The 24,587-nt window shown below is 35.3% G+C and overlaps 1 protein-coding gene across 50 annotated transcripts in view; it reads right to left on the bottom strand.

Moving 5' to 3' along the window:
• Positions 1 to 24,587, bottom strand: part of PTPRD (protein tyrosine phosphatase receptor type D) — a 2,173,792-nt gene that overhangs the window by 73,164 nt on the left and 2,076,041 nt on the right. For all 50 annotated transcript variants that reach the window (XM_072728319.1, XM_072728317.1, XM_072728336.1 and 47 more), the window contains one exon: positions 7,297 to 7,420. In XM_072728319.1, the coding sequence (XP_072584420.1) occupies positions 7,297 to 7,420 (124 nt within the window). The remainder of the gene's footprint in view (positions 1 to 7,296; positions 7,421 to 24,587) is intronic.

Below are 24,587 nucleotides of genomic sequence, written 5' to 3'. Positions count from 1 at the left end.
GCCCTGCTCCTCAAAAAGAAATGCTTTCAAAAATAAAGTAAAAAGACCACCCTGAAATGACAGAATTAAAATTTGTCATGCTTGTAAACAACCAACTTGAAAAGTGAAGGACTGGAAATATTAAAAAACAAAACTGCTAAACCAATGATTGATGTTCTGAGCAATGTGAGGAAAATAAACTCAACCAGCAGTTGAATGAGATTTAGACAAGTTTTTTGTTTCAGTTTTTTTTTTTTTTCAGAGATGGGACATACAGTCTAACAAAATTCCTTTGCTAATTGAAATCGAATTTCAAGAGCAAAATAAAAGAAACACCAGGTACCCACAAATGAGTCATTGGTGTCTGGGGGTAAGGAGTAGGGAGGGAAAGGGTAGAGAGGAAAGGAGAGGGTAGGAGAGACTGAGAAAGTACAAGAACCAAGAGGGAGGAAATAGAATCATTTATTGAACTTATATGGGAAATAGGGCATGGCAGCTATTAAAGAGGTTTGTGGCTGGGGAAAATAATTTCAATTCTTTGATGTTAGAGCTTCATATGGAACATTTATATTTACAATCGTATAATTCACATTTTATTAGAAAATGTTGGGTAGATTCTATTAACTTATTTTCCTGTGTTTTTGTTTGTTTTGTTTTTACTTATTGAAAAATATCAAGTGATTATAGAAAAAAAACAGATAACTCATAGCACGGGAGTGATGTGAAATGGAGGAATATGTTACCATGTGCTGACAACTGTGTAAAATGAATCAGGAGACACTGAACACTGCAGTAGAGAAGTTAAGGCACTACTTAAATGTGAAGCACTAGTGTGGCAGTCAAAGATAAATCAACAATACAGGGCAATACCAGTAGTTTCTTTTCTTTACTTTAAAAAAAATATATGATTTATCTGAGGGGCAGTGATTTCCTGTGAGTCACTTTCTCATTTTAAAGTGCTGAATTTCCCATCTCACAAATAATCAGGCTGTTGCAACATCATCTGTATTATTTACAGTTGGATTTTTTGAATTGTTCCTATTATGCAAACCAAAAGGACATATTAGTAGTAATAAAAGAATTCATAATAACAGCACTGGTAATTTTCATAGTTTCCAGTATTTATTAGGCATTTTCTTTGTTCCAGACACTCCCCTAAAAACTATATATGTATTAATTCATTAAATTGTCCTAATCATTCTAGGAGGCAGGTACTATTATTAATCCTATGACACTGATGAGGAAACTGAGGCACAAACTCTTCAGAAGCAAGAAGAGCTTAGGATGATTTAACAGAAGTTCTTGAGAAGAACGTGAGCCCTTGTAACAATGTATCCGCTAAAGAAAAGGAGTGAATACATATATTTATATTTTAAAACTTTAAATATATTCCCCCAAAACCAGAAAAAATAAAAACCTCCTATTTCACTAAACTTCTCTTATCAGATTTATAAGCACTCGTGTTACAGAATACATATTACATGATGTGGATTATTTGTCATTTCTTTTTTTTAAGATTTATTTATTTAATTGAGAGAGAGGGTGCATGCACAAGTGTGAGGGTCAGGGTAGAGGGAGAGAGAATCTTAAGAAGACACCTCACTGAGTGTGAAGCTGGACTCACAACCCTGAGATCATGACCTGCACCAAAATCAAGATTCAGATGCTTAACCAGCTGAGCCAGCCAGGCGCTCCTATTCTTTGTCATTTGAAACTCTTTCATGGATAAAACCATTTAGATCTGGCTTGGTAGAAGAGACACACACAGGCTAATAGTTCAATTTGGTGTAAATCCTCTAGCTTAAATGTGGGCTTTTTGTTTGTTTCTTTGTTTGTTTTAGGAGAATGAATCTCTTAATGTCTAAGATTTAATATTTATATAATAAATATTAATCAGTGTCTATTGATTTCTAGATTTAGAATCAATTTTCAGAATTTTAGGAAGAGCAGGAAGGGTCTTATGCATTCTCATTCTGCCCTCAATCAGAACAAAACACCGAAGTCAGGAGTTTCTAAATTGACGAATGAGCTTACAAAGGGCTTCTGTGCCCTTAAACTCTCTGAAATTAATGTATACATAAATTGGGTAAGTGTCATTTGTTTCCAAGTGATGTTTAAAATGCTTGCCAGATTTTAAAAAGGATCTAGCTTCCCCAAAGGGTTAACTGTACTAAGTGACATGACCATGGTCACAGAATAGCTTAGCTTAGAATTTAGTTTCCAGTTTTCTATCTTATTATTCAATGTTCTTCCTAATAGAACTTTAAAAATAATATTAAACAGACCAAAAAAGCCAACTGAAACCATTTATATGTCATTTATTCTTTGGAAAATTTCACTTTGACTAGAGTCTAAGAACACAATGGAAGACCTCTAGTTCTCAGATTTCCAACACGAGTGTTTAAAAATGTATATTTCAAAATATCTAGACAGTCTTCCCAGGCAAAAATCCATCATTTTTGAATTAGGTATGACATATATATGTATGGTCATTATGACTTCAAAAACTGCTACAGTTCTGAGTGGCCAATTCGAGAGAATAGCAGTCTTGAGTTTGACTGACTCATATAAGAATTTTGGCTCTGCCTCAAACTACTAGCTACTAATTATAAACAAGTTACTTGATTGATTTTTAAAAGTTTAACAGTTTCTTCATCTGTAAAACTGATGATAACAACTAGCTTTTGAGGTTGTTCTGAACATTATAGATAAACTATCCATGATTTCATACATGGTATAAAATCTATGACACGGTGCCCAACACACCACAGGTATCCAAATAATTACATCTATTTTAACTTTTTATCTTTGTTGTTGACATAAAAAGTAGAGTTTAAAATTTTACCTTATATTTAGTCCCGGCCAACAATTTTTAAAAATTCCATTTGAATATGGCTTTTAAAGTGAAATATGAATTATGATCCTACTAATAGAAATAAATTACTGGTAGCAGTGAAGAATAATTATGTTTTAGGGGGAAAACACCTTTTTAAAAAAATCTAGGACTGAAATAATTATATTGAAGTTTTGCTAGTTATATTCCAATAAATAATCTGCCACTAATTAATATTCCTGGGTTTATAAGAAGTTGAAGATACATACAGAGATACCGAGGCAAGTAAACCACCTTCGGAACCAGTGAGAGATAGATGCATTTGACCTTACTTCTGCAACCACAGGGCTCTGATGCATTTGGATCTCTGATGAGTTGCCATATCATGTCATTGCCTCAGATTAATTATACCATAAAATAGGAAATGAAATACTAAAATGCAATGTTTGTATTATCTATGGTTTAATGCCCAATGATAAAATGGATTTTTAGGCAAAATGGTGAGTCTGGACATTTAGATTCAAGCCAGTAACTTAGTCAGACACACGGTCTATCCATAGGAAAGCAGTGTAAAGGAGGTGGGCCCATGTAACCATGAGTTGAGGAATCAGAAGAGCTCACTTCCAATTTGAGTTCTATTCTTATATATGATGTGAATACACACACACACCCACACACACACACAAATATATATACACAGTAAAACACTGTTGTGCGTACGGTAAATGATAAAATTCATAAGAAAGCTATGTAGAGCTAACTCGTAGAAGTCAGAAGTAAAAGAAAATTTCACTCACATGCTGAATTTAACAAAACAAATGGGTAAACAAAAATCAGAATCAGACCTATAAATACAGAGAACAAACCACTGGTTGCCAGAGGAAAGGGGGGATGAAAGGATGGGTAAAATGGGTGAAGGGGAGTGGGAGATACAGGTTTCCAATTACGGGATAGATAAATCATGGGAATAAAAGGCACAAAATAGGGAATATGGCCAATGGTACTTTAGTAGCTAGCCTTGTATGGGGAGAGATGGACACTACACTTGTGGTGAGCACAGCATAACCTAAAGAGAAGTTGAATCAGTTGCATAAGACTTATGTTGTATACTTAAAACTAATGTGACATTGTTTGTCAAATCTACTTAAATTGAAAATTTTTTTAAAAAAGGTTTCAGCTGAGGAATTGACACTCAGAGAAGGTGAGGTTACATGACTATAAGTGACTTGTAAGTGACTAGTAAGCTGTGATCTAAACCCAGATTTCTTTGCTCTTCATCTTTTGGTTTATCCATTTCTTTTTTGCTACTTTAGTAAAAGTAATGAGCATCTTTGGATTCTATAAGATTAAACAGATAATTACTTATTATTTTATGTAGATGTAAGTATTAGTTTCCATTTAGTCTTTGACAATATATAGTTTAAACTATGAAAATATATTCTATCACCTCTCTTCCTCAGGAGTTACTGATATCTCTTAAGGACAGCTTCCACGTGGAGGGGATGCCAACAGTAACTGTACTAGTCAAAATTTTAATTGTGTTTCCATACTGCTTGCTCTATAATTCAACAATTTTAAGTGTTTCTGTAGTTAGAAATCTCTTGAATTTATTCTACATTTTCCTCAGCATAAATAAAATGACTGTAATTTGGAAACATGTCATGAAGTATTACTAGTTTCATGAAATTCAATAAACACACTGGTGCTGACACACAGTTCCCCATTCCTTATTTTATTTCCCTGCCACTGCTCAGTGGAGGTAGTGGAAAGGTTTGGCTCCAGGAAACAGAGATAAAGATAATAGGAATCACTGTGGCAACTTCCAGCGTTCCTTTATTGTCTGTCAGACCACTCTGCAAAGTAAACATGAAGAGGAGCTGCACCACTGAGAGAACAGCAGCAAAAATGTCCAAAGTAAACCTTCAACCAAAATCTTTCAAGTTATCACCACAGGTGGAACCCCAAACAAGCATGTTCAATTTTATAAATTGTGCATGAGGTCTCTTAACATTTAAATACTCTTGAAAAATCTGGCTCTGTGTTATCAAAGCTCCCTTTATGTGAGAAGCCTTAGTTAGCAGTTGTGTGATTCCTGTTGCCAGCATTCCTTTTCCGTGCTTAAGATATAGGACTGTGGCTTACCCCCTTAAATATCTGCCGAGTAGGGCTTAGTCTAAGATAAAATACCATTCGAGGTTGTAATCTAGATTAAAGCTCTCTATATAGCCCATAAACTTCAATTAAATGCTTCTAACCTTTTGCATACGACTTAAAATTGAAAGACTTTTGGTTTCTAGGTCAGCTCTAGATTTAGGATATATTTGTGAGCACAGAGCTATAAAAAGGCAGGTTTTAGCCTGATTCAAGTGCTTTTGCTTTCGTACTGTAAAAAAGAGCATAGAAATGGAATGGTCATAGCTTCCATCGATCATAATAAAGGTACAAGGAAGAATATTTTTTGTCCTTCGACATACTTTACTGTTCAAAGATGATGGAAAATAACAGGTTAAAGAAAATAATGATAAAGTGGGCAAAAGTACAAGGTGACAGTAGTACTGAATGACCTAAATTCCGAGTGGAAATAATGCTATACAATACAGCAAAGGCAGACGGACAAGTTCTCCAGCCAAGATTATGCCAAATAGGTTCTCCATTTATATTCATTTAATTTCTATAACTTACCTGTTTCACTAATGGCAAAAAGATCTCCTCCTCCACTTGTGACTTGGTTTAGTTTCTTACTAACTATGGAGTTGATTTAGGAGACTTGAGACAAGAAATTGCTTTTTGTTTAACTTTTTAAAGTGAGAAATACAGAGATAAATTATAAATGCTATATGTTAATCCTCCACATATACCAATTACAGTTTTCAAATAGGACTTGAAGCAATTGCCTGTTTGACACCCCCTGCTTGAAGAACTAGCATTGGTGAAATTTTTACAAACCTGATCATATTTTTTTCATATGGAGAAAAGTTAACTCTTGAACTCCTAGTATCTTCAATAGCCTCAAAAAAGGGTTATAATATTTTCCAACTTTTGATGTTGATTGATTGTGAGAATTCTACAAAATATATCTATGCCACGTAAAACCATTTTGAAGAGAGGGGGGTGCAGGTATGATAGGCTTGCTTAAATGCAGAAAGATAGTTCTTCCTAAAGAACTGGAAATAAATTTATTGGTTGCCTTTTGTGCTTGCTGGGAAAGCTTTTAAGCAGCATCTCATTTTCAAATTAATTTTGGGCACTAAAGAAAGCATGTAGGACTTGGTTAGAGTTATGAGGTTAAATGGTAGTCATCACAGATTTGGGAAGCAGAAAAAAAGTGAAAGATATTTGGATGACTATAGATGACAATGTTTGAACTGCCAGGTTCTAAAAAGGACTGAGTATGAAGCTTGTATTATTTAATGCTTGACAAAACATCTGGAAGAGAGTAAGCAGTGAACTTTCATGTATGAAAAGGCCACAGAACTTTTCCAAAGGATGCCAATGAGGATGAATGTGGTATGTGGCAGTTGATGGTCTAGGTTAGCAATTATGACAGAAGGAAGGATTTAAGTGACATTATAAACTCTTTTTTTATGGACCGAAATGTACTACCATAGCCAAAAGAAACCTAACAAAATGCTGAGTGTTGAACATGAGCTCCTAATTGATTTTAATATGCCATGTGAAGGGATTTATTACAAGAAAGGGATGAATAGAAAATACTCTCCTCATGAATCCTTTTAAGAGGCTAGGTATATTAGAGGTGTAATCCTCATCTTTTGGAGCAACCATTCCCTCTGGAATGCACTCTTTACTACAATTGTGAGAGATAGATTACCAAGCAGTCCACAAATTAGCAGTACCAGAGATTTCCAATATGCTTAATTTTAATTAATCACCACACCACCAACTCCTAACCTTTAGTCTGTCTCTAGTGGCTATCCAGGTTTATTTACAAACAAGTCCCCCGCCCCCCCTCCCCCAGCCCATTTAAAAAAAAAACAGTCAAGGAATATTTTCCAACAATCACCATTTACTTATAATGGTCAGCAGCCATCAATAAAATGGACAACTTTGATCTACTTCCCCTCTATAAGCATCAACTACATCATAAAGTCATCTAGAGTTGAAGCAAGAAGGTAATGAAAGATGCCTTTATGTTATATTGTGTTAGGGATATTGTGTGCCCATATATAGTACATTTGTATGGGAAAGAAAATGTGAGAACAAGTGGTACCTGCATGTTAATTAACTATTTCCACTGATAGCGAAAAACCTAGCTAAAACTATATTTTCATGCACACTCATAAACTCATGAAAATAAAAGTATAAATAACATTAGAACAAGGGGTAGTGGAAAGGGAGGTGGGCGAGGGGTTGGGGTGACTGGGTGATGGGCACTGAGTGGGGCACTTGGCAGAATGAGCACTGGGTGTTATGCTATATGTTGGCAAATTGAACTCCAATAAAAAAAAAAAAAAGAATTTCCTTACCTTCTATTGCTGATAGGAGAACCCGAGAATGATCATATGCAATTACATTTGCATATCTATTCTTTGGTTTGTTTACTTCCAAGTTTGAATGTTCCCATGTGAACTGCTGGCCGGGGTCAATTGACTTTAAAAGAAAAACAGCACACACATACACAAAATCAATACTTAGTAACACCAGATTATAGTCATTCATCACAAGAAACAAACATGACTTAAGAAGCAAAGTCTGAAGTCACACTGTGTCAATGATGATCCTAGCTATGAAGCTGGACACTGATATAACCAGCATAACATGAAATGATTAACCATAGTAGAAAACAGTGATAGTCATCAACATTGATTCAAATGAAAAAAAAAATCAATGTAGATGTTCTGTGAATATTGGAAAGGCAGGGTTTTAAAAATTGTTTTGCTTTTCTATTTCCTTCTCTGCAGCTGTACTTTACAAGTTATTGGGTTCAATATTCCGTCTAGTTCTGTGAACATTATTTTATCTTGATTATTCTCCCTACACTTTCCTGTCGAGACCGAATCTCACCCTTTAAATTTACTAGCTAGCTTCACTGGTCACAGGCTTCACTGTTTTTTCTTCACCTACAGGCTGACAACTTGATGGCAACTTAGAACTGTGCCTGTTTCTCCATAAAACACTGACCAGTATCACAAGGCATTTCATACAATTCAAACAATTAAGAATAATAGTAAAGAAATAAAGTTGGTTAAATCTAATAATCATCTTCAAATATCAATTTATAACCCAATGCAGATAGGATCTAATTGCTTTTCTGTTTATTACACTATTTATTATTATGTGTCATGTTCACAAAGTTTGCTTCTTTTTGTTCTTTATTTTAAACTAATTTTTTTCTGACTTCTAATGCCTTTTTTAATGCCTTCATTCAACACATTACTCAATAACCTATAATAAAATACTGCATAGATATAAAATAATATATACATTTTTATAGTGAAAACAGAACCATTATTTTGAGACTGAATTCAGGATTTGATTATAAAACCCTGAGGAGAATATAAAGGAAGGGAGAAGAAATGTTGGGAAATATCAGGAAGGGAGACAGAACATAAAGACTCCTAACTCGGGGAAACGAACTAGGGGTGGTGGAGGGGGAGGAGGGCGGGTGTTGGAGGGGAATGGGTGACGGGCACTGAGGTGGACACTTGACGGGATGAGCACTGGGTGTTTTTCTGTATGTTGGTAAATTGAACACCAATAAAAATTAATTAAAAAAAAAAAAACCCTGAGGAAAATTTTAATTTCCTGTAATGTTATAAAAATCAAAACATCTTTTCTTCTATCATAGGACACTGACACTTTTTTAAGACATAATTTCATGGTATATGGAAATAAGAGTTCCGTAATTACATAAACATGATTTCAAATGATTAAAGTCAAGTTTTCAGAAATAATGATGAATTGAGCTTATATAAAGGTGAAATTCTTTAAAAAGTAAAGATACTATGTTACATTAATAGAATTTTTAGAAGTCGTTTTTGATGCTGGACATTTACTGTGCTTGGATGTACACATGTAGAACTGGAAAGTAAAACATATCCAACAAGTATCACAATGTTAAAGATGTATATATTTTGTGTTTAATAGAGATAGTAAAACTCACAAGTGTAAAGAGTCAACCTATTAACAGTCATGAACAGCCACCAAACATACTAAAATTCTCAGCAGTATAGATTGCAGTCTCTACTAAGGATTATAAAACCCTTTTCTTAGCCTATGCTAATCTATATATAACCAGTCCATCATTGAACAATATTCAGCACAATAACTATCCATGCTTTAGACTCTAAAGAATAATGAAATTAGGGGTCTTTCTAGTTTGTTCTTCCAGAGAAGCTCAGCATCTCCCCTGTGGAATGTACTTCTCTCCAAGTATTGGGTGAGGTGAAGCATGCAGATGCCCAGGTGGAAGCCTTCAAGTCAACCTTGAACCTTCTCCACACAAAGCAGCTTTATTTGGTGAGCAAGCCCTATCTTAAACTTTTCTTAAATCAGTCCCAAATCTACCAGCTCACTGTCACTCCCTAAATCCAATCCTTCAGTATTTGATGTCTTCTTGAATTCTCTCTTCAAACTCTCACTCCAGTGCACTTTCCATACCAAAGTAGTCTTTCTGAAGCTCAGCTCTGGACAGGTTAGGTTCCTGCTTAAGAACCTCTACTGGCTCTGAGTAACCTACAGCTTAAATTCTCAAGTTCTAAGTCACAGTCCTACCTAAACATCTTTAGTAATCTTTGCATCTACAAAGATAGCTCAATAAATTATGGTTCAGCAGACTTCCTTAAATGAATTGAATTAATGAATAAATGTTGTTGAGAAGAGTTCATAAAGAGAATCATGGAACAATTCTTTCATGTAACATGGGAGTTAAAGAACAGACTATGGAAACTGCAATGTGCAGTGCACTATAGCTAACACTTTAACACTCGTCATCACATGGTTTAATAGTAAAGTATGTGATCCTGAAATTACAACTAGCAGTGAGTGATATTCCACTTTACACTGATGAGCATTGCTGAGGACATAATGGTCTTACACACTGTTTTCTAAAATATGCCAAGAAGCTCCTAGGCTCCCTGATGCACAGTGCTTTGGCAGAAGATATTACTCCCTCTGATGACCCTGTTCTTTAGACTAAGATCACTCACAAATATGTAAAGTGGCATGCATTTAATTAGACTAATGAAACTGCATCTCTCAACACAGACACTGTTAACCCATGTCCATTTCCACTCTTGCCACATATTCCCAGCCTTCTGAATGCTTGATTTGATACCTACATTGAAGAGTTTAAAAACCAGTCATGGAAACATGAGTTTTGTGTCAGATGCATTAATATGTTTAGGCTTAAAGGCTGACCGTTGAGAAGAAGACCTATAAGTAATAGGTAATTATAATAGCTGCTAGGTCATGCAGTATCCTGTTTAATTCTCACAAATCTTATGAAGTACATATCCTTGTTATTTTCCAGACAAGGAAATTGAAGTAAAGAAAGATTAATTCAATAAATCTTACTGAGGGCCTTCTCTGTGGCAGACATTGAGCAATTTGATGGTTATTTGTTCACACACCTAGACTCATACATTTACCCTCAAACCCAGGTCTGTGTGATTTCAAAGCCCAGCTAATGATTAACAGCTAGTAATTACCAAGTCATGATGCTACTTATCCTGAAGGCCACTGAAAGACAAGAAAGCCCAATATGTGAAACACACTTAAACATAACTATCCTTTATCTTGCCAGTCCAAAAGGTACTTCTTCCCAACCGATCATCCTCTGTTATTCTAGGGCAATTACATAAGAAATCAAGTTTTAGAAATGAGGTTGGCTTCACATGGATGATAAAACAGATGGGATGTAACTTACATTTATAGTCATTTTACGTGGATCAAACAAATATTGATTAAATAATGCTAAACTGTCTTTGTGCAACACATACTCATCTATCTGTATCTATCTGTCTGACTGAACATTTAACAATACACAGCATAGATCATTATTTTGGAGCTTGTCAGAAAGCTGAGAGCAGTAAACTCAGTAAGAAATAATGACTACAAAAACTAGTGAGGTATAAGATGTTTTTTTTTTTCTATTGAGAAAAAATAAAACTGGTTGAGGAAAATCAAATTTCAATTATCCATCTTAATGAGGCAAAGGTACCATGGATGAATAAGACACTAATTCTCAAAACACACCTTTTTTTTTTTTTTTTTTTTAAGATTTATTTGTTTGAGAGAGAAAGAGCTCTAGCAGGAGGGGCTAGTAGAGGAGGGAGAGAGAGAAAGAGGGAGAGAGGACCTCAAGCAGATGCTGTGCTAAGCATGGAGCCCCTTGCAGGGTTCTATCTCACAACCCTGATCACAGCCAGAGCCAAAAACCAAGATTCAGATGCCTAACTGACTTTTTAGGTTTTTCTTAGTGCAGGTGATGGTATAGTGCTTTGCATCTCTGTGTTCTGGTTTCTCTTGCTGAATCCTCTTAAGGAAAAATAAAATGGCCAATATGGAAAAAAGAACAACACAGGTCTGGAGAAGTTGACTTCGACTCTAATCTTATATTTTTGGCTAACTCACCATGACTGTGCATCTTCCTGACATCACCCCAATATTATTCAAAACAATTTGAAATAAGCACCCTTGTTCCTAATGGATTCAAATTCTTCCTGCCGAGGGCATTTGGTTTTCCTCAGCTTGACTCTCAGATTATCTCTTCTCATCCTCTCAATTCTATTTATCCAAACAACTTTTGGTGAGATATCCCCTCCTTCCTAGAACTCAATCCCAAATTCTACCCTCATGAGCTGGAATCCTGGCCAAGTTTTCTGTAGCTGCCCTGGAGGAAAGTTTGCAAGTTGGAAATAAAGCAATGTAGATGTATTCAACGCAAATTTAATTAATGGATTTTTAAAAAATATATTTTATTTATTTACTCATGAGAGACCCAGAGAGAGAGGCAGAGGCATAGGCAGAGGGAGAAGCAGGCTCCCCCACAGGGAGCCTGATGAAGGACTGGATCTCAGGACCCTGGGATCACAAGCTGAGCCAAAGGCAGACACTCAACCACTGAGCCACCCAGGCGTCCCTGATTAATAGACTATTTTTTAAAAATAAGCTATATGGCATTTGTATATTGCATTGTCATGGAATTCGTAAACAAGAATGTTACTTCCTCATGTTTACTTTTGTTTCTCTAGGCAGTCAACAAGGCCCTGGAATATACTGAATGAAGAGTATGTAGTACCTAAACCTTCCCATGTCAAACCATATTACTTTGCTTCCTATCTGCACACGTAGCACATGACACACTCTCCTTCCAACCCCAATATGTGTGATTGAATCATTCTAATACTAACAGGACTTCAACTCAATAGCTTTGTCTTACTGAGCAGAGTGAGCAAAGAAAAACCTCCCGGCCATTTATTTTTACTTTTTAAAAATTTTGTTTATTTGAGAGAGAGAAAGAGAGAGAGAGAGAGAGAGAGAGAGAGAGAGAGAGAGAGAGAAAACACAGAAAGAGAGGGAGAGGGAGAAACAGGCTCTCCACTGAGCAGGAAGCTTGATATGGGGCTTGATCCCAGGATTCCATGATCATGACCTGAACCCAGCAGAAGTCAGTCACTTAACTGACTGAGTCACCCAGGCACCCCAAAACCTCCCTGTAATTTAAAGAAGAAAGGGAAAATCCAGAGCAGACAGCACAGCTGGTAATATCAAATACTATGCATTTATGTAGTCATTTACTTGATGGTCTGAAAGTTCTAATTTTTTTTAACCAACTAGAACTTTGTCTTAAAATAGGTTAAGTGGAAAAAAATAGGTAAGTGGAAAAATAAGCTACATTTAACTGATGGATCTATAATTTTGCACTATATTCTTGATAAAAAGCCAGATTTAAAATATATTTTATATCCAATAGTTATAATAACACTTATATCACATTTACTGTGTTTTCTTTGTGCTCCACATATGTTAAGCAATTTTATCTTCACAAAGAGCCTAGAAGTAGTATTACTATCACCATTCTGCAAATGAAGAAACTGAAATGCAGAGAAATGAAATAACTTTCTCAGGGTCAAACAGCTCGTAAGCTCCACTGGGGGACCTTGTATTCTGGACCCCATCTGAATGTCTGGTTGCCGTATTATGCTTTTTCCCTGGCCAAGTTTGAGAAGATTTCTTGATTGTTTTTTAATTATTCTCTTGAAACACAATGAGAGGTTTGGAAGCAAAAATCTTTATGGGGCTTCTAATCTATATTTATAATTCTAAACTCAAAACAAGAGAGTACTCATAAATTTGCACATCACATTACAGTCACTGAGCATAATGGCATCCAGAGTGACCTTTTTTGATAAAGCTAAAGTCATCAACTTAAAGCGAAGTCCTTTAAATATGGCCCTGTAAAATTTCAACGTCTCTACCAAGAACAAAAATATAATTCACATGTGCAAACTCCCTACAATACTAGCTGTTCTGTGTCCCATCAAGAGAAAAACCTCAAACTATTCCCTTTAGAAACTCATCAAAGAAAAACCACAAAAAAGATACATCCTGTTTTTGTGTGTTTTAAAACAACTAACAAAAATTTAATTATATAGAAGGAATAGACCAGCTACTTGACGGGGCAAACTATGGGTCAGACTAACCAGTCTCTTCACAGGGAACTGAACTTTCCATGACCTTAACCTCCAGAGGAATACTATCCTTCCAGAGTTCCTAATCAGTAGGTTCATTTAGTCCTTAGTGTGCACCCACATATTTTCAAGCCCTTTTTGAGGCTTCGAAGAGCAATTTGCCATTGACTGTATTTCTGCAGTGAAGCCTTTAAAAAATCTCATTCATTCATATTCTCTCTCTCTTCAAGATTGAAAATGGTAAATTAATATGTATCCATTTGAAAAAGCCCCACGTTTGCTTAGTTGAGAAGGGCTATATTTTGCACAATTAGCAAAGGCCTGCAATTGGCATAATGAGTACTTTCTTCAAAGAGAAGAACATGAGTTTAGTTGAATCCAATGATGCTTTAAAAAGGGGAATGTGAGGAGGGAGTGGAAAGTGCAAAGTCTGCAGGTCAGAGCCTTTGAGTCTCATTCTGGCTTTCTCTTTGCCCATGGTTAGCTTTCAGTCTGTTTGTTCTGTTCCTTTTTTCTATAATGTCTTTCCAGTGTCAGGTTGGTGCCTTCATCTTCTCTTTTCTCCTTTATCCAATTAGTTATCAAAACTTCTTAAGTCTTTTCCTATAAAAGCATCTTTGATCTGGACCACAATTAGAATCTGAAGGATTTAACAGGGGCTTTTCAAATGTCTCAATGTTAACTTATGAATGCATATGGGAGTTCTCCATCTATAAGTGGAAAGGTGAACAGTTTATAAATGTACAACACTTGTAAAGGCATTAATGATATTTCAATCAGGTATTTTTATGTACAGTTAAAATTTTTTTCCTCAATTAAGTGATAAAATTGTATCAACTTATCAGTTGTCTTGTGGTTTGATTTGCAATCCCAATTATCACATATTATGTAACAAATACTTATAGAAAAGTACCTGAACTAATAATTTCTTTATTTACATTGGAACTGACATGTAGAGAAGCAAAGAGACACTATATTCATTGTAAGCCATTCAGCCATATTAAGTGAGTAAATATTAGAGGCAAGCAGCTGATGAGCATTTTTTTTCCTAAATTATATCTTAGCACTAAGGATGAGGAAGAGTTAGCTTATTTCTTTCCATTTACTCCTAGAAGTATATTTAACTTTGTCCTTACTTATCATAAATTCAAAATGACAAAAAAAATAATGCAACAACAACAACAAACACTAGATTCTTTTTCAGTCCAATAGGATGATGGTATGTGATCTCTGGAATGCAGGTTAAGTTATTTTACTACTTTCTATGTATGACTGGGAAAAAGACTATTTTTGACAGATCTTTTCAAATGAGAGTTCAGAAGAGAACACATAACTTAAAGATCTGAAGATTTAAAAGGCCAGATTTTTATTATACTTTTTTAAAAGATTTTTATTTATTTATTCATTAGAGACCCAGAGAGAGAGAGAGAGAGAGAGAGAGAGAGAGAGAGGCAGAGACACAGGCACAGGGAGAAGCAGGCTCCATGCAGAAGCCTGACATGGGACTCGATTCCAGGACTCCAGCATCACACCCTGGGCCGAAGGCAGGCGCTAAGCCACTGAGCCACCCGGGAATCCCCATATACTCTCTTTTTTAATGTGCCTTAACATTTTCCTAGATAGTACTGAATGCAGAAAAGAAAAACTCCTAGTTACCAAAGGCAATGTTCTAGAAGAATGAAGGTAGTGATATATTTAATCATAATGTTTTAGTTTTTAGCTATTTATCTCCTATATCAAATTAAAGCGAGTAATAAGAAAGCAATGGACAGAATTATAGTTGATGTTCCTAAAAACTAGAGCTTCATAGTAATCATTTTTACAAATACAATTCACAGTCTAGGATTTTTGATGATACTCGGAAAAGTGAAAAGAATTAAAAATTTTCCAGACAGTTTGGGGCAAGAAAATGTTATTAAAATTTTATTAAACTGCTCTGATTAAAGAGATAAAGTTGATTGAATTGATAGAAAGTAATTACAGTGTTTATAAAAAGAACTGTGTATAGGTAACAAATAAAATTATCTATTGATTGCAACCTATGTGCAGCACTAAACTGAATAAATTCACAGTGGCATCCTTTCTTTTCTGCAAATAACAGGGCACTAGATTCTGGCACCAAATTAACAAGATGAATGCACTAATTCCTCACCACTCTGTAAATGCTGCCACATTTGTATAGACTAAAAATATTAAGTAAAATAATACATGTAAAATACCTGATGCAAAGTTCTCAGTGAAAGAATGGTGGATGTTTTCCTTTTCCTGCCTCCATCTATTGACTTGTGTGAGAACACCCTGATTTAAGGCAATCTCAGTTTCCAAGGAATATCCACTTTCTCCCTTATGCTAAAAAGATCTCTTTCCACAATAAAGCATAAAACAGACACAATAGCCCAGTTAATCTAGGCAAAGAAATCCACCTCTGCCCTCCCACTTGCTACGTAATAACATGTCTGTCTACATAGTTTGGAAACTGATTTACTTATCTGAGGCAGGTAATAACAACAAACAAACAACAAAAACAAAACACAAATAATCACATGTATTTCTTAGTGTTTTATTTAATTTGAGCTGACCAGAAATACAGTGTAAAGTAGATTCAGAAGAAAAACTAACTGGGGTACCTGGCTGGCACACTCAGTTAAGCATCTGACTCTTGGTGTCAGCTCAGGTTCTGATCTTGGGGTTGTCAGCTTGGGCCCCACATAGGGCTTTGCGCTTAGCCTGGCATCTGCTTCAGTTTCTTTCTCCCTTGGGCGCCCCCTACCAAGCGTGCCTGCACTCTCTCACTCTCTAAAATAAGTAAATCTTTTAAAAATTAAAAAAAAAAAAAAAAAAAACAATTGATAATGGTTAGAGTGGCTTTGTAATTGTCTTGTACCTTCTATTATAAACATGTTATAAACAACAATATAAGGAAAATAGGGAAGATAAATAATCATCTTATTTTTTGGGCAACATGTTTTTGTTTGATCAGTTGAGTTTTAAGTGGTAACATTAATTCTTCTTTATCAACTAAACAGATTTTTAACCTAATTTACAACACTAACCTTTCCCTCATTTTACTCTGCATAGTGTACACATACGTATTTAAGGCTTTCAGTATTATCTTGCTTGCTGTTTAATTAAAAATTTGTTAACTCTTCCATATTTATTTTTAGATGGGAGAGGAAAAATAGATGAGTTTCCAAACTGAAATATGAATAAACATTTGTTAATGTTCAATCATTGCCTTTCACATCTTATTTCCTGGTTCAAAGAATAAAAATTTTACATCTGAAATGAAATGAAAAAAACATGACACCTTCAGTTTGTTTTACCCTCAACCTGTGTGTGTGTGTGTGTGTGTGTGTGTGTGTGTGTTTATATCATTACTCCTTACAGGAAAGGACACAGTATATCATATTAAATATAGGCTTCTAATTAAAAACACACAGGTTGATCATTACTACTTATACTCATGGTGTTCAAGTAGCTTAGAAAGTATTTACACCCGAAAGTGTTGTGCTTACTTTCTTTGATGTTACATACAACAAGCAAACTAGAAAGGCTAAAACAAATTAACACAAACTGGAATTTTAGAGTTTATTTCTAAACTAAAGGATCAGTCTCAGAGATTAATTTGTTTCATTTAAAATGTATATTGGCTTTATAATGTAAAGTTAAAGACGTTCCAGATAAAATATATTAGAAAAAAAGTCCATACATATGAAAAATTGTCCATACATTTTATATACTTGACCTTTTGAAAAAAAAAAATGGAATCGCTTGAGGATATCGCCAGAGGGGTTATAATTCACCTGATGTGGTATACTCAGTGTTTAGCATACAGTTGATTTTAAAATGTATTTATAGAATGAATGACTGAAATGCATTACATAGGCAGGATATATGGCAATAGTGACTTTTACCACAGAATCTTAGAAATAGTTAAATAAATTTCCCTGCTGAACATGTGACTATTAAGTAAACAGATATTGGAACAGACCAGAAATATATAAAATCTTTTTAAATAGTCAGAATGGTTTCCAGGCTCAGACTTGTCCATAACCTGATTCATGATAAGAGCCATCTTGGACTTTGGCACATTCAAAATTCTTTCTAAGTGGACAGGTAAAATAGTCTTCCATGCCATGATTTCCAATTTTTATATATACACTCACTATTCTAAAGTATCACATAGGGGCTGCTTGCCAGGAAACAATCCTATATACATCATACCACCAAATTTTCTGGACATACTATCAATGTGTGAATACAATTAACCGTTTTAATACAGTGGGTTTCTCCTTCATTTTGTGCAGGGAGTGGGGTGTTTGTTTTAACAAATGTGCTCCTCAGAGGTCTCAAGGCCACTTGTTGGCCTTTGCGAGGAGAACAGGAAAGTCCTGACCAGATAGAAGAATAAAAAGCCCAGGACTCAGCTCTGGCATAGGGTTTAAGTTAGAAAGGGCCTTATATCCCAGTTTACACTTTGTCTCAGTTTTATTACAAAGCACCATTTTTCAAAGTGTCCCAATTAGGGCAATAAATTATAAGGTCAGAGTACATCCTAACTTCCTTGTATCCTTATCTATATATTGGGATCCAAGTGTGCTTCATGATTGAGTATCTAAACCATCTTAGCCAAGTGAGTATGTATATGTAGAAAGAAAGCAAGAGAGACAGACAAATACTAAGTTCACTTACAAACTCTAACACATGGACAGGTGGGGGGGGGGAGGGAAGAGTAAAGGTAGCAATTTCTGCATAACAACACCTGCCTCCACTTATCTACTCTGATGCTGTATAAGTGGAATAAAGCCAGAACAAGAGAAAGTGCTTGGCCTGACACCTTGTTTCACCTTGTTCAACTTTTCCGAGGAGCCGCACAGAAGACAGAGAAAGGAAGAGAATGGAACATGTGACTTTTATCAAACATCTACCCTGTTCTCTACAAAATTAGCAATTTAGTCTATTTACATTATATATATATATATATATATATATATATATATATATATTTTTTTTTTTTTTTTTCCTTTTTCTGGGGCAGTGTGGAGGCTGGAAAGAATGTGGTGGTTCAGAAGCTGGTTGGATGTGTTTTCAATTGTGTACAAAACAAACAAAGTTAAACAACTGATTTTGTACATTGATAATTCTACAGAAAAAAATTAATCTTGGGGAATCCCTGGGTGGCTCAGCGGTTTAGTGCCTGCCTTTGGCCTAGGGCATGATCCTGATCCTGGAGACCCGGGGTTGAGTCCTGTGTCGGGATTCCCTGCATGGAGCCTGCTTTTCCCTGTGCCTGTGTCTCTGCCTCTCTCTCTCTCTCTCTCTGTGTCTCTCATGAATAAATAAATAAAATCTTAAAAAATAATCTTTTGTCTAATATTTTATATTTTAAAATTATTATTGAAATATTAGGTAGAATTGTGTCATAATTTCTTTCCTTTTTTAATGCTCTGGAAATGGAACCATACATTTGTTCTATTGCTTGAGAATTACACAATTTAATCATCAAATATGTCTTGAAGTATAATATGTTCTAAAGTATTAGGACATATATTAACATATCTTTTAACAATATGCCTGCATTGATATACCTAAACAAAAGCTAGGTCAGTCAAGAGGAGATGGTATAACTCATAGACACATAGAAAATGGAGGATAAGAAAGGATGATGAGCATGATTACCTGATCCTCTCAGAAAGATGGTAGCATCCAGTCATCAAGCCTGACGACATACCTACTGACATCACACACCTAATGGAAGTGAGGTCTTTGGAACCCAATTATCCCTCAAGTTTACAAAGGTAAGCAGGCCCTGTATTTAAGTGACCATCTCAAAGTACTTTCATGGTCTGGAGGCCTGGCTAATGATCTCTTTGCCTTACCCATCGTCCCACCATGCGCCTTCTTCAAATTCATCATCTCCTAGAATTAGATTTTGGCCATTCTGTCAGGCACTAAACTCTGCCTAACAGCCTTGAAAGTGAAAGATATGTGTTTCTCCTGGACAAATAAATGTATAGAGCAGCCATTACAGAACCATTACAATAGTAGGGGGAATAAAAGGAAATAACCTTATTATTATAGGAGACTGGTTAAATGACTTAGAGTATGAAAAACCTATGAAACTATTTAAAATGTGTATCCACTGACATAAATACATTCACTTTTACTGTTAAGGAAAAAAGAAATAAAACAGCATTATTTAAAATATGTATATATATATATATATACTATATTATATACATATATCTAGACATTTACAGATATACATATATATACATATATATATATATATATAACATATATATATACACACACACATACATAAACCTAGAATATTATGTATCAATGATACTGGCATTTATCTCTCAGATGCAGAGATTGATAATGTTAAATTAATTAAACAAGAAGGCATTAGACCGAGGGGGCTCTAATGCTGTGGTGGTCAATGGAAGCAAACCAAAATCTAAGCCTGGAAATGCCTCAAGATTACAAAATCAAAACACTAAGGATAATCAATCATAACTAGCCAAGTGGGCTTTAAGCTATAACCAATCAATAATTCCTCTTCTTTGCTTTCATACTTATTTTATATGAGTTTTTGCCCTGGCTCCTGTTAGTGGAGTGCTTCTAAACACTTCTGGTTTGGTACTGCCCAATTTGAATCAATTTTTGCTCAAATAAACTCTTAAAATGTTTAATACGGCTCAGTTTATCTATTTTTAAAATATTTTAAAGTAATCTCTACAAAGACATTGAGGCTCAAACTTATAACCGTGAGATCAAGAGTTGCATGTTCTACTGACTGAGCCCTTTAATTTACCTTTTAACAATAACCATTTTAATATTTTATACTTGTTATCTGTGTTCTTTAAGTTTTCAGTTTGTAAACATTGTAGTATTTTCCAAAAATGAGGGCAAATGGGAGTTGCAAGACACTTCACAACTGCACATTTGTCTTGTCCTGTTAGGTGCAGAGGGAGCAGATTATAGGACTCAATACTCTGGAAGATAAGTCTGCATGACTCAACTTATGTCAAGGTTTTCAGCTGGCTTCTCTGATAATCTAGAGAAAAAGCTCAGTGTAGATTTATGACCAGAAAAAATATTGAAAGAGCCAACACTAAATTAGATTGTCTCTCTCTAACCTCATCAAAGAATGGTACTGAGAAGTAATCAGGTTAAATTACTTCTGATTTCTATGATAATGATGATGATAATGATGAGTACACCATCATTATGCACTGAGTCTCATGTACAGTGATCCTTAAAACAAATTTAGGTAGATACTCTTATCTCCATATTACAAATAAAGGCCTAGATGAGTTAAGACACTTTCCACAAATCATCCTGTTAGTCTATTAAGCAGTGGAACGGGCATGTGAATCCAGAGTTTTCTGACTTTGGAGGTTGAGCTCTTAACTACACTCTAATGCATGTATATTAAGTTGTAATTTTAAATTCACTTTTATAAAGTTCAATTCCTTATTTCAAAACTGTGAACAGAAAGGAAAATCAATTAAGACCAGATGTCTGTCAGTTTGGTTTAATGATACATTAATCCCATAGTACTTTCCACTTCCAATTTTTTTTTTTTTTGAAAATGAAAGCCATGCTATAGCTTTCTGTAATGGTTAGATTTTAACATGATTCTTTTTTTTTTTTTTTTTTTTTTTAGATTTTAACATGATTCTTATCAAAATAAAAAGAGTGGGGTTTTAAGTATAATCTTTATATAACTGGGAACAATTAGGACAGGGATTTAATCTCTCTCATTTCCAGCCTCCCAACCATACTCCCTCTCCTACCTTCACCCCACCAATTTTGCAGGAAAAAAGAGAAAGCTGATACACATTCATTTCTTGGAACAAGAACCACAATAGAGCAAACAGTAGAGTAGTATTGACAGAAACCACTAAGAATGGTGAGAGACCAATAACTCATGAATAACAAGTCCGCACTAACAGTTTTAATGACTATTCTAATGGTTTAATGGATGGCACTTTAATAGGATTTCTAGTACAATCCTTCTGAAAGCTTGTCTTCAATAAATCTGTCATTAACAAAGAGCTGAATTGCTTCACCACATAACTATAGTTTACTGAATCTGAACATAGCAAAATTATGGCAGTTGTCATCCTGTATTTCCAGCCTCGTCTCAAGTATCTGTTCACTATTGTGAGAGACCTACATGCTCAAAATGAAGTTTGCCAGTGAAGTAGGCCTATTTATACTAAGGGGATGCAGTTGGCATTAAACAAAATACAGCAGAAAGCTCACAATTGTCAGTTTATGTGCCCAAAGACAAGTAGAAACAGTAACTGTAATCCAAACACATAGGTGTTTGTGAACATTGAAACTTGAGAGAATCACTGGAGTTCTCTTTGAAATAACTCATCAAAATTTGGGAGTAATGAGATTTGGAGTAGAACTTATAGCTGTATGATACGGAAAGGCTGACAAGATCCAGTTATTGCAGCTTTAGCCTACCGTTTAGCTAAAAGACTGAAGGAACTTTGAGGCTCAGAGTTCAAGAGAAAGGATCATGTTTTTTTTTTTTTTTTTTTTTTTTTAAATTTTTTTTATTTATTTATGATAGTCACACACAGAGAGAGAGAGAGAGGCAGAGACACAGGCAGAGGGAGAAGCAGGCTCCATGCACCGGGAGCCCGATGTGGGATTCGATCCCGGGTCTCCAGGATCGCGCCCCGGGCCAAAGGCAGGCGCCAAACCGCTGCGCCACCCAGGGATCCCAGGATCATGTTTTTATTCATCTTTGTTACTCCCCCAACATAGAGCAAAATACCTGGCACATAGTAAGAACTCAGTAAAGGTTCGTTGCATGAGATGAACAGAATTTCCCAGATGAAAGCTGGGAAAGAAAAGAGACCTCTAAAGAAGCAGACATTCATGTTCTCACAAAATTTTTTTAGAAGTAGCCAGTATTTTTAGAATTGGCTTTCCATTGTGTTCAGGGATATTTGGAAGAAATGAGCAGCTTTGTCTTGCGGAATTCATTTGTTCATTCTCTAATGAAAATTATAATCCTTGGTCTGTGGCTTCACAATTGGTTGCTGTGGAACGATTACAGATCAAAAGCAAAAAGATTACATTCTTTTTTAAGAGCAAATGAGTAGCAAGAACAGAGTAAGTCTTGAGGAAGCAAAGATGTTCTTTTCATGCAAATATTTTAATAATAAAACTGCAGAGAGATAAATACTGAAACTACTAGTCTTTGTAAAAATTGCTAAATCTTTAGTGTTGAGGAAAGGTGACTTTTCTTCCCCTTCATGTTAACTCTGAGATATGAATACTCTAAGATCATTTTTCTTCATAGACTGTGAGTATAGGAAAAGGAGTTTTGCAACCAGAATTCATTCTTCCACTCCTTCGTTTCAGGCAGGGGAGTGAACAGCTTCCCCATCTGCGCACAGAATCCTTGTCAGGAAGCTTGATCTCCTGTACCATTCTAATGATATCCTTCCAAGGGAGGCCCGCCAAGGAAAGCCAAAGATGGATTCCCTGTCCAGATGGGGAACCACTGCCCATCAAGCTGTCATTTCCCTGTGCCCACAGAACCTCTTTTCTCACATGCTCTCTGCTGCAGTACAGTAATATTATAACCTATTGAGGCACCCCTTTATTCATAGGTTGATAAATGATGTCTTTTTTTTTTTTTTTTTGCTTGGGAAGAGGGAGATGCAAAGAGTAAGCCAGGTTCTTGTTTCATTTTTGAAACTTATTCCTACATTCATTTGAGAAATATTTAGCATGCTAGTCACAAGGATACCCCAATAAAAATGATACATTCCTTTCCCTAAAGAAACTTTGATTATTATAGTGGAAGATTCACAAGTAAAACAATAAAGACTGCAATCCTTTGTAGTATCAAGGATTCAAGTACAGCAAAAAGCAAATCAAATCTGGCACCTGTCTCCTCTTAATTTTGGCCTTCCATACTCAAGCTACCCCCGGATTCTGACACTTCTGTCTCCAAACAATTCCCCAGTGTCATTAGTTCTTTCATAAGTTCTTTAAAAACAATGCAAACAAAAGAAATACAAATCTTCACCAAAATGTAGGGGGAAAAATAAATATAAATATCCTTATAAAATATCCATTTAATATTCAAATACAAAGTATATCCACTGAATTGTATAACTTAAAACCATGAACTTTGTAATTCATGAATTGTTTCTGAATAGCATGATAAAGAAAATACATGGAAATATATCACATAATTTTTTTTGCCATGAACCATTATTCCTTTCAATAAATAAAAATTGCCTTTTATCAATCACAATCATTGATAGTTACCTGAATTTCTAGAACTGTTTATGATTTGGGTTCTTATATAGGAAGCAAAACTTCTTTGATGTTTCTAATTAACCTAACTTTGACATGGATGACTACAGTTTCATTTTCAGAAAACCTTCCCCTTTATTCAACACTTTGTTTTTGCCTAGGAAGTCTGCCTAAAAAACATCAGCTTCTGTATAATGTTAGATGTGAAACTGGCTGAATGATTTCAGCCACATCTTGTTCGGCCACATCACTTAACTTCCCAGAAAAAAATGTCTTCTCTTCTGCTAAATAACAGGAGTGGACTAGACACAAGATTTTAGGAATCCTCAAATATTGCTCCACAGTGGAAACTTTATGACACTGAATCCAAACCTCTGAAACTTTAAGACAGTTTTTTTTTCTTTTGTAAGATAATGGGAGAATCCATGAGCTGTGACAGGGAGGATCAATATGCAAGGAATAGAAAAGGAACAAATAAGGAAATCAATGCCAAGTTCACAGCAACACCCACCGATTCCAATACTTAGGCTGAAAATTTTTATTCTTCTCATGTCTCAACTGATGACAAGGAGGTCAATTAATTACCATGGGGGAAAACGAGACTGAGTTCTCCTACCTTTGCTAATGTAGTACCCTAACTGCCTTAATACAAAGGGAGGCAGCATTTCACTGTTCATTAACCATCCTAATTATGGTTTCTCAATCATTTGAGCCATGGCTGCCATTCCCGAGTTAGAGAACACCAACAGAAGAGGCTGGGCTTAAGGTTGGGAAGAGGGGGTAGAGGCATCACCACAGTGAGAAAACAAAAAGGGAAACCA

The sequence above is a fragment of the Vulpes vulpes genome, chromosome 12, assembly GCF_048418805.1.
Source record: "Vulpes vulpes isolate BD-2025 chromosome 12, VulVul3, whole genome shotgun sequence".
Taxonomy (NCBI): domain Eukaryota; kingdom Metazoa; phylum Chordata; class Mammalia; order Carnivora; family Canidae; genus Vulpes; species Vulpes vulpes.
The sequence above is the reverse complement of the archived record's forward strand: the minus strand, read 5'-3'. Positions and strand labels throughout refer to the sequence as shown.